The following is an 11101-nucleotide window of genomic DNA, read 5'->3' on the forward strand; positions in this document are numbered from 1 at the left end:
GAACGAGATGTCTCTCTGTCTTTTTTTTTTTCGCAAAGTAGAGGAGACAAATTGCTATAGGCGAAATTTCGAGGGAGTCGTTATCAGCATTGGCGGAGAATTAAATAGTTTCCTTTCAGGCAGCCAGCTTAAATGGAAAAGCTTAATGAGGAATTAAATGATAAATTTAAATTTTGAAATTCAAAATTCAAACTTATATAAGCTGAGGCAATTAGCCCGTGTTCAGCCCGAATCGAACCCAAGTCGGACCCGGGTTAAGCCCGGGCCCGCGCACCGCTAAAAAAAACGCATCGATATCTGTGCTAGTCGCTCGCGCGAGAAACCATAACAATGCGGGTGTCCTTTCTAGCTAAAGTCGAAGTTCCGGATGCGTCGGCTTTCCCCGACGGGCGAGTCGATTCAAGTCAAAGTCGTGTATGGTGCAGCGAGTGCGTTGCTGAGTCACCGAGGGTTCACCTAAGGTTGTACTATCCTGTAGGAACTCATTTTCGGGCCCTCTACATGTTGGTCCTTAGCCCTTGCAACTAAAGGTTGAGTGTTTGGAGCCACTCATGCGAGTTCTTCACAAAAATGAGTCAAGAAGTGGCCTGAAGTTCTACGGGAGGTGGGCTCCATTGCTAGTCCGCTAGGATGGTCAATAAGAACTCCTAAAGCTAGATCCTAGGTTCTAAGAGTAGAAGACTAAGACCTCACTAAAAATGAAGTCAACAGAACCTCTCCCCTATGATCATCTGGAATCGATAACACATCTTCCTCATTGGCTACTAGATGAGAATTCTCTCTTAAGTCTTCATCTTTTCTCGAATCAACTGAGTCACTGCCCAATTTTTCAACAACATGTTGCTCAGTGAAACAAATCACCCCCATGGTTATGTAGTTTGATTCAAAATGCTCAAATTTGTGGTACTTGCAACACTTCATAGCTAGAACAGGTTCAGGGATGTGGATTGGTTTTATCTGTTCTCCGCCATAAATCATTTCTTCCTATGACGGAATCGTCTTAGGTGTGCTCTTGGGTGTATTTGGTCTACAAGACCTTGAAGTTGAAATATGCCTCTAAGATGAGGGGGTCACTTGATACTGTGTTGTCTGTAGTAAGCTAATAAGAACTAGCATTGTGTCTCCCGCTTCATCTTCAGGCTCTCTTGTTCTCCCCTTTGACTCTCCGGATCCGGGTAGAGGGTTACCTCCCCTTGAATTTAATCATCATTGTCTGCAAGCCTTCACTGAAGTTGGCAGGTCTCTCGTTGTATCTCCTCCCGGGTAGACTCAGGCATGTATCTCATTAGCGGCATGACTAGGATTTAGGGTTAGAAGGTGAAAGAGGGTAAACTAATTGGTTTAAGGTGGTTTATTTTGAAAATAAGCAGAGGGAAATTAGGATTAGGGAAATGTGGTAGTGGAAAGGATATTTGACGGTAGAAAAGAAAATTTTTGGGTTATCTAGATGCTAGGAAACCCTAGGATAGAAAGAAGGTTAGGCTAGCTCTGATACCAAATGATACTGAAATTAACCCAAACCACAACAAAAAAAAAGTAAATATTATTACCGGAAGCAAATAGACGGTTACAATTAACATATTTAAAAAGGAAAATACAACACATGCGACACACAACTCGCATTAGTGGGGATCCCGGGTGACGGTTAGGGGGCTCTGAGAGGTGGCGGCAAGGTAGGGAAGGGGTTTCCAAACCGTGGATGAGAGGTGACAGCAGTTATGGGCAGTTGGAACATCAGGAAAGAATAGGGCGGCGGTTCAAACAACAACAAGTTGTTGTTAGGGGTTGTTGGACGATAGAAAAACAACAAAGAGAAGGTGGTTAATGCTGCAACACGAAGGCGGAGGGCTAGGACAGTGAGGGCGGTGAGGACGAGGGAGGAGAGGGCAATGGGGGCAGCTGGAACTATAAAAAACAGCAATGGGATGCTATTGCGGGTGGTTGCATCGAGGTATAGCGACAGGGAGCGATGTGGGAAGATGCGAACAGGGATAGGAGAAAGAGAATTATCATCTTGGAAGAGAGATACAGACAGAACACCACCCAATTGCTCGGATATAGCCCTCAAAGGGGGGAAACGAGCATTGGCGGCTGTGATGACAGATATATGAAATAAAACTCATCAAAAGCTCACCCTAAAACATCAGGAATACAAATATATAATAGTAGGATAACAAGAAATGGCCCAGTAGGGCCTACTGACTCCGCAACGGTGAAAAAAAATCTAAACTAGTTTGACCCCGGCGTGAAAATGGCAACCCGCATTGGCCTCGAGAATATAGTGGATCGCGGTACTGTAGCAAGGAGCGAAAATGTGGCCTCTGGGTAGCTCCCATGCCAATCTTGGACTCCTGGAGATATCCTCTTCAATACAATGATGAGATATAAGAATCATCGCTGTCAGCAATTTTCAAAGATAGATCAAACCATTAAAACTTCAATGAACATGATCTTGATCTTTCCATGATCTAAAGCACAGATCATGATTATATGCAATATAATCGACCAATATTAGATTTGATCTCCATATCATGGTTCTCTTATTTAGAAGGTTACCACTCTTATAAAAGTAAAGCACCATATAAGGGAAAGCTACATGCCTAACTTCCCAGGTCTTACTTGCCAATGCAAACAGCCTCATTTGGACCTTGTATGGCTATGGTAGTCCTCTCCTCAGAAAGTTAATTTAAAAAGGTACTCACTTCTTCAAGTGTACAAAATCAAGTAGATAAGATTTCCTCTAACTCAACATCAAGAAAGGAGGGTTCAAAGGCTTTAAATTCTCCACATTTCACCAAATAATCTTTATATATAGAAACGATTTTAGCTAGCAAACATATTCTCCAATTTTCCTGAGAACTTTACACAGCCCAAACTTGATTGGCTTTAACTACGTTCCCTATCTTTTAAGGTGATCATTGCACAAATGTAATCGGACATCTCCCACATGAAAATCTACTTTGGCACGATTTTACTGGGCTTTTGTAGTTGCTTCACCAATAATGTATGAATTTTGTGAAAAAATGAAGATCAAAGGGGTTTGTAATGGGTACACCTAGCAGACTTCAAATGGTGTCTTTATCTAAAAATTTTCAACTCTATTAAAGATCAATTCATACATGCCAGGCTGATATCTCAAGTTTTAGAATGGTTGTTATACCCTTATAGTAGATGCACCATGGTTCTATTCGCCATCTCAAATTGATCACTAACCTATGTACAAAAAGATAATGCTCAGCTTCAATCGATATCTATCAAAGCCGGCCATAAGGCCTCCAAAACCAACTTAGGAATCAACTATCCTAATCAGACACAATGGAACTAAGTAATCCAAAGTGTGCTTATACATGTTGGAAGAAAAGTCTGGCTGCCTAAGTACTGATATTTGGGTTTTGCAATCCTGCCAAAAAATTTCATATTAGAAGTGCAATGGATGGAATTGAAAACGATACACAATCCAAATTTTTGGTTTGCAAAACTAGAAGTGCTACAAAGTGTGCATCCTATGAAATATGTATATCTTGTCACATATTTGCATAGTAAACATATCAATGCAGATTCTGCAATTTTCTTCACTCCAAAGTGTCCAACAGCCATAGATGTGTCGGTCGCTTGCAATAATTTAGACTTGATCTACAAAATAGGGTATGCAAAACTACCCTCCTTTGTAAAAAAATTATGGGAACAACATCCACAAAAGGAGTGACTTCTGGCATATTCAATTTTCTAGTTGAGAATGAGCTAATGCTGACAATGGGTACAATACCTTCTTCAAAAGCTCAGGTTGCTCCTCCCATGCCCTATTCTAGACTAGAATGTCATTAAAATAGACGAAGACACCACCAAAATAGATGATAACAAAATTGTACTAATTTTAGAATATTATTCATAATCAAAATGAATATAAATAGGGCATTGCAAAGTCTGAATGACAAAACCAACCATTGTATGGTTTTCAAAGTTGTCTTTTATGAATCCATGTTATTAATGTCATCTGATGATAACTAGCTTTGCGATCTAGCTTAGTAAATAAAGCTGCAAACTTTAATAAAGCATGCAAGATGCAATGCGTACAATAATCTCCATATGTCGTCCTTATTTGAGGCCATCGTAATGGTTGATCCACACGTAGATCTGCTTGGTTGCATGACTTCATTCTCCAGCATCTCAACAACCTACCTTTTGATCTCCTCATTCACAATGATTGAATTCCAATACATTAGAAGGTTTGTTAGCAAAGCATCTGAAATTGATTGGATATAATATTCTATAGACCATTGTGGAAACAACCCTGATACCTGTTGAAAGAGTGGCGCATACTTTGCGAACAAATGCTACAACTGTCATCTCCAACGTTAATTAATATTGATAGAACAAACAAAAACTCATTTCATCCATGATGAAAAACCTGATAAGCAAGAAAATAAACTTTTTGTGCAACATTTATGATGTTACCTGCTTTTCCTGTCCTCGAAATATCCACGGCTAGCATACCATAATTTTTCAATAAGGGCAAAATTTATGATTTTACCTTCTTTACCTGCTTTTACCTACTTTCTCTCATCCTTAGTCATTTAACTCTGCTGGGGAAGACAATATGACAGCATATTTGTCATGAAAGCACTGACAACCAAGGATAGCTTGACAAATGTTAAGTGGCTGCATCTAACATAGCATATCCTTGATGTAGCCTTCGGTGATTGCAAACTTGAAACAATATTGACAATCAAATCTCACCTCAAACCCTTTCTGAATCAGCCAAAGAATAAGGGCAAGGGTGAGATATAATGTTTAATCCTAGCTGATACACCAAAGCGAAAGAAGAAGGGTTCTTCTAGCCATAAGTATCAATGATGGCGTTGATCAAAACTTGCTTGACCCAGATCCTTGGTAGTGAAAAGTTTGTGTGTAATCTTATTTGAGGATGACCCAACCTGTATATCCTCCCACACAGCCAAAAAAAAAATACAGGCAAGCCAGCCTTGTCTATATGACTAAGCATATTAGAAAATTACCTTAAATTTGGCTTATGAATTAAAGATTGCATACACATCCTGTCAAATTTGGCTCAAATCAAAGTCCATGGGCTAATAAATGAATCAAGTTAGGTTAGAATAAAATTTGAATTAAGCTAAGCCTAAATCAGATCAAAGGTATATTCATATATGTATGAATGCCTATACAAATAATTGTGCTGATTTTATATTCAAATCAATATAGCATTTATATTATATATGAATCAATATATGTATTTTGAACTATGAATTTGTATTAAAAGATAGAAAATCATTTGAGATGAAATTAGTTTTTGCTTGATTGAAGTCAACGCCATGCATGGCTTGAATCAATATTAGATCAAGCCAACATACAACAAGACATGGTTTGGCTCAAGGACGAATTGAATGGCTTCAAGAAGATCTCGAACTGGCGTAAATCAGCTCAAGATCGAACCCCATTCTTCGCTTCTTAAAGTTTTATTAGTGTATACAATTTGTGTCCGTGAAATTTAGTATTGTGTGTTGCAAATGCAACCAAGCATCGCATGTGATTAATTTACCACAAAAGTGTATTAGTAGTACATACACCACTGAAACACTATATGCAATAGATGTTATATGAAACGAACAAAGATGTAGAGATTTTCTTTTGTTCCATTTCTTGTTCTATCCTACTCTTTCTCTGTAAAAATATCATCCATAATTCCCCAATAAACAAGTTGGGAAAATAATAGAAAGCAAGTTTTAGGTGAGACTAAAAAGGGGGAATGAGAAAGCATGTAAATGAAGTGTGTTGGGAAAATAATAGAAAGCAAGTTTTAAGTAAGACTAAAAAGAGGGAATGAGGAAGCATGTAAATGAAGTGTTCGTTGCCCTCCCTCCCTCTCTTGTTTACTCCTCTATTTCACCGTCCTCCCTCCACTCCTCTCCACAATTCCCTTAAGTTCTTTAGTTCTCTATTTCAATTTACCCCTCTCCTCCAACCTTAATTTTTCTCTGTAATGTGTAAACGAGATGACAGCACATCATACATGTTACATCAATGGAAATAAAGCATTAATCCATGAGTAAAATTATTCCACTTGACACAGTAGTATATATTCCAGTAATTGAATATGACAGTGAGAGACATTGACGTTTTTTCTCCCTCCAACTCTCTCCTATCCTACAATTCATCTTTTCCATCTTCATCTCTCTCTCCCTCTTTGTCTCTCTCTACCCCATGAATCCTTATCATTCCCTTTTTAGCACAATTTGATATTCACTAAACCTATTATCAAATCATATATTAAACTTTAAACTAAAAATTATCAATTGTGCAGCAAAATTACAAAGATCATATATGAAAGATAGAAATGGAGAGAAAAAATTATTATCATTATTACAAATTTGCCTTATTTTAATTATTTAGAGACAACTTTATGAGCTTCCATTCATTCTTGTTCAGTGCCGCATCAAGTGTTACCACTAATCAAGAAATTTATTTTTCACTATTTTTTACCCATGTTATCTTTAATCTACAAATTCACTCCTAGTACTTCCACAACTTAGACTCTGTTTGGCAGCTGCGCTGCCCCAGAAAGCTTCTGCGAGGAAGCAGCTGCGGGGAAGCTGACTATCTGTTTGGTGCAGTTGTGTTAAAATAGCTGTGGGGCAGCTGTTTCTGGAAAAATGATCATGTTGCCCCTGTTTGGTAAAACTATTTAAAAAAAGATTGTAACAACTACATTTTTGAAACTTCTGAAGCAAAAATTCATTTCTATAAAGAAAAAGAAATAAAATTAATAAAATTACAAGAAAAATAAGAAAATTATAATATCTTTAAGGATTTGACGTACTCATAAGCAAATCAAATCCATCTTGAATCAGGACTCAAAGGATTGCAGCTGATGTGAATGGGTTTCGCCTCTTGTACTGTAATGTAATTTCTGTTTTGGCTTTAGATTCTGAATTAGAGTTGTGATTGGAGATAAAAATTGCACTGTACATCCATTTTGCACCCGTTCAAACTTATGTACTCCAGATTGGATATAAAATCTGCATTGTCAATCCATTTTGCAGAGCTTACACTCTTGTATGAAAAAATGGACAATGTTCTGTAGGCCTCCAAACCAATCCTCCAATTCCTATGTTCTTACATATATAACACCTAAACTTAACTTTATACCTGTATACCACCCAAATATTTCATTTATACACTCATATGGTTTTATTTCAGATATTTAAAAAAAAAGATAAAAGTAAACACATAAACAAGAAAGAGCATATTGAACACAACTGTTATAATCCTAAGCAATAAATTTACAAATCTAACACCTGTTATATAAATACAAAAGAATTGGGTGGTATAAATTTAAGTGCTTAATGGCTGATATAAAAATTTACTGCAATAAAACGATGATGGAAACTTCCAGTTATCAATCAAATGCAGCTGAAAAAATAATGCAGAATTAAGCTAGATTATTTCCAACTCAAATCATAATTGGAAATGTATGGAATCAAGTTTGTAATATGATGAGCACCTATTATATTTTACCAGGAAGATAAACTTTGTTCCAGATTACTCAAGCCATTGGCAAGAAAATTAAAAAACAGGTCAGGGAAATTCAACTCCTCCATGAGCCAGTTAACTTTCCAAAAGGAAAGATTGACCTCACCCAAATTCTCAAAAATGTACTTCTCAACAATATCTCTAACTTTAATCAGGCATTTGCAGGTTTTAGATACCACAATTTCCTAAATCGATGCATTTGTTTAGAAACGCAGATTTCCTTGGTGAAGGCACAAGCAATACAAATTATCATGAATTTAGCCCATAGACCCCTTCAAAGCAGGACATGAAAAGCACTGCTTGATGAAATAAGCTAATTAAAATAACAAGGCATACAATATTTTATCAAACTAGTTGTATGAATAAATAATAACTTGCAAAACTCCACAAAATATAATTTGCATGCAATAAGCAAAAGTTCCCAGGCGTCAAACTACAAAATTTCACTTTTATATAGTGTGTCATGATGATATGGGGAAGACAACTTTCTTACAACATGTCTGAAAATATGAAAGAGGATTTTGATCTTAACGTGCGGGTTTGTGGTCCCAACAACCTTGAAATGAAATCAAAGTCATAAGAAAAAAAAAAGAAATTGGAGTTGAGTAATTTTGGTTACCATGTTCTTAGCTTCCATCTCAACCTTTACAAAGTGTTTGCAAATTTAAAGTCAGTATTCATCTATTCCTACAGCATAAACAAATGGCGGAATCATGCTTTGACGTTGATCTGCATTGTACATCCATTTTGCAGAGCTTACACCCTTGTACGAAAATATGGACAATGTTCACGCTGCGCTCCCAACCAATCCTCCAATGCCTATGTCTTTACATATATAACACCTAAACTTCACTTTAAACCTTTATACCATCCAAATCTTTCATTTATACCACCCATATAGTTTTATGCGTATGATTGATGAGAACAATCTTTTTGCATATAATTGATTCAAGAGATCCATTTGATTGAGTGGGCATGAAAACAATATATGTAGAGCATTTAATAATTTTACAGGAAGATAGAATACCATGAAAAACTAAAAATGACCTCTGCTTCAAGATCCTCATAAACCAAAGATGAACAAAAATAAAATCAAGATAATGAGGTAAAAGCAAAGTCGCGAAGAATCCATAACGTGAAGATGAGGCGTCATCATTTGGGGGAAATAGCGGCAGCTAACGCACCGACAATGCCCTCCTTCGAGCTCGGCTGCGTGTAGGGCTTCTTCCTCAATGGTTTCAGGTAGGAGCAGAGCGGAAAGGGGAAAAAGGAGAACGATGGGAGCTTAGAAGATCATCGCATGCGGCGATCCAGTTGGCCTCCCAGCGAAGTCGAAGGGTACGGGAGTAAAAAATCAAGCGATAACGCGGGCCGCGGGGCCTCTCCCGCGGTCCACTTTGCGCTCAGATTTCACGGCCGCCGCAAGCGATACGTTGCTCCGAACGACCCTTTTCAACAGCCTTCCCCCGCACCGCGCAGAAAAAACCGCTCCAAACGGACCCTTAATTATATATACTCATCAAAAGGAGAAATAAAGATTTTTGGTAGTCGCATACCCCATCCACTCCTTCTCTCGCTCCCCCCCACTCGCCGCTCTCTCTCTCTCTCTCTCTCTCTCTCTCTCTCACACACACACACACACACACACATATTTCATCCATCTGTTCACATTCTTCATTCCTCACCCATCTCTTCACTCCCTTCATTTCTTTCTTTACTCTCTTCATACCACCCTTTATCTACTTTCATTATCTCCCTTCCTCTCTCTGTTGTGTGCTCTCTATTCCCCTCTTCTTTACTCTATCTTGAGTTACCTTGGCGAGTAGAAAAAATCCAAGAGCAAGATGCCATTTTATCTAAATCAAACCATGTTGACACTTCAAAAAATAAAGCCCGGGTTGGCAAATTCATATAATTGAGAACACATAGAAAGAAATCCAACATTCCATAAAAGCATGAGATGCTTGAAGTTAACTTCATAGTGACAAGGAGCTTAAAATATTTCTTTATCTTTCATGCTTACAACTAGCCCATGACCTCATATATCCAATTACAACTAAGATCATAAACTTCTTTATGAAGTGCTTCGTTGATGCTATGCACCTTTGAAAGACACACATTCATAAAACAAAAAAGAGAAAGCACCACATAATGACAAATAAAAGTGCCAATTCAGCTGCCACAATAAAAATGCCAATCCAGATGTCTAGCGTCAATCTCTCCTTCAAAAATACTTCAAAGAGAAATGACACGCAACTCCCTAAGTAGATTTGGAACCCATTCTAGAGACCAGAAAATTTAATAATTCTTCCACTAAAGCATTGACTTGAAGTTAAAACTGTAGTTACGTCTATCTTTATGAACTTCCAAGAGAAACTAAATATCACTGATGGATAAAAATAGAAGTAAGAAACAGTCATTCAATCATCAAATAGACAAAATCAATTACGAGGGGGAAAATATTTATGGAAGGAAATAAAAAAATAGTCCAACAAGAACCAGATTAAACTCCATCACAATCTTACCTTATATAAAGAGCGCATGAACTCTGTCCCAGCAAATAGTCGCAGACTATATCAGCAAAAGCCCACTTAACATTCCTTATATGCTTGAGCAAAGGATTCCCCTTCTGTACCGGAACAAAAAACAAAAACTTCAAAAACCAGTCAGCAAACTACTCAAAATTCCTTTAGGAAAACACTTCGCACCTGCCTATGGCTAACAAGGATAGCATTTCGATTCTGAGCGGATGAACTCGCTGAAGAGTAAGAATTCGAAGCAGAAATCGGGGTATAAGAAGAAGAGCACGAAGCCGCCGCCGAATCAGAAACTTCCCTGCGACAAACAATCCCATCGCACCGGATCAAGAAACGAATTCGCGGCATCAAATCAAATACTAAGGAAATGTCTCACCTCGGCGCTTGCTCCAACGGAGGCGGAGGAGAGTAGAATTCGGAGGATTTGATGAAGGAAAAAGCCTGGGAGAAAGAAGCCGGAGGCGGAGGATTGTAAGATCGAGATGAGGAAGACCCATCTCCTCCGCTGATGCCGAAGACTTCCTGGTATGAAGGGATCTGTATCAATCCCTTCTTCTCCGTTCTCCTCTCATTGGGCTCGTCGTCTTGAGTTTTCTCCATTCTCACCGCAGAGCAAGGTTGCGGCGGGAATGCAGGGCTTTGGGAATCTTATAGGGTACGCCTATTTTGAGATTTTATAGGAGGATGTAGTTATGTTATGCTGACTCGTGGGGTGGTTCAGCCCGGCTCGAGTGAGCTCAGCTCAATTACTAACAAAATAAGCTCAAGGTAGCCCGATTCGTTAACTCTTGAGGGGACTCATATTAAAAAATATTAATATAAAATATATTTGAAATATATTGAAATTCATAACTCCATTTATAAATTATTAATGTTTAAAAATTCTATTTATATTTTATATCACTTGATTTATTATTATTTGTCTTATAATTACTCGTTTTGTCTTGTTTTTTATAACAATAGCTTAAATTAACATTGTTTTCTCTCTTTTATAATAAACGAGTAGGCTCAAACAC

At 37.9% G+C, this 11101-nt stretch overlaps 1 protein-coding gene across 2 annotated transcripts in view; it reads right to left on the reverse strand.

Moving 5' to 3' along the window:
• The window catches only part of LOC110026878 (DNA excision repair protein ERCC-1), a 32477-nt gene extending 21744 nt beyond the window's left edge, over nucleotides 1-10733 (reverse strand). For both annotated transcript variants that reach the window (XM_020728073.1, XM_020728079.1), the window contains exons 1-3: nucleotides 10462-10733; nucleotides 10257-10383; nucleotides 10074-10177 (exon numbers count right to left, since the gene is read on the reverse strand). In XM_020728073.1, coding sequence (XP_020583732.1) covers nucleotides 10074-10177; nucleotides 10257-10383; nucleotides 10462-10685 — 455 coding nt within the window. In that variant the 5' untranslated portion in view covers nucleotides 10686-10733. The remainder of the gene's footprint in view (nucleotides 1-10073; nucleotides 10178-10256; nucleotides 10384-10461) is intronic.
• Nucleotides 10734-11101: the final 368 nt, after the last annotated feature.

This window comes from Phalaenopsis equestris, unplaced genomic scaffold (assembly GCF_001263595.1).
Source record: "Phalaenopsis equestris unplaced genomic scaffold, ASM126359v1 Scaffold000002, whole genome shotgun sequence".
Classification (NCBI taxonomy): domain Eukaryota; kingdom Viridiplantae; phylum Streptophyta; class Magnoliopsida; order Asparagales; family Orchidaceae; genus Phalaenopsis; species Phalaenopsis equestris.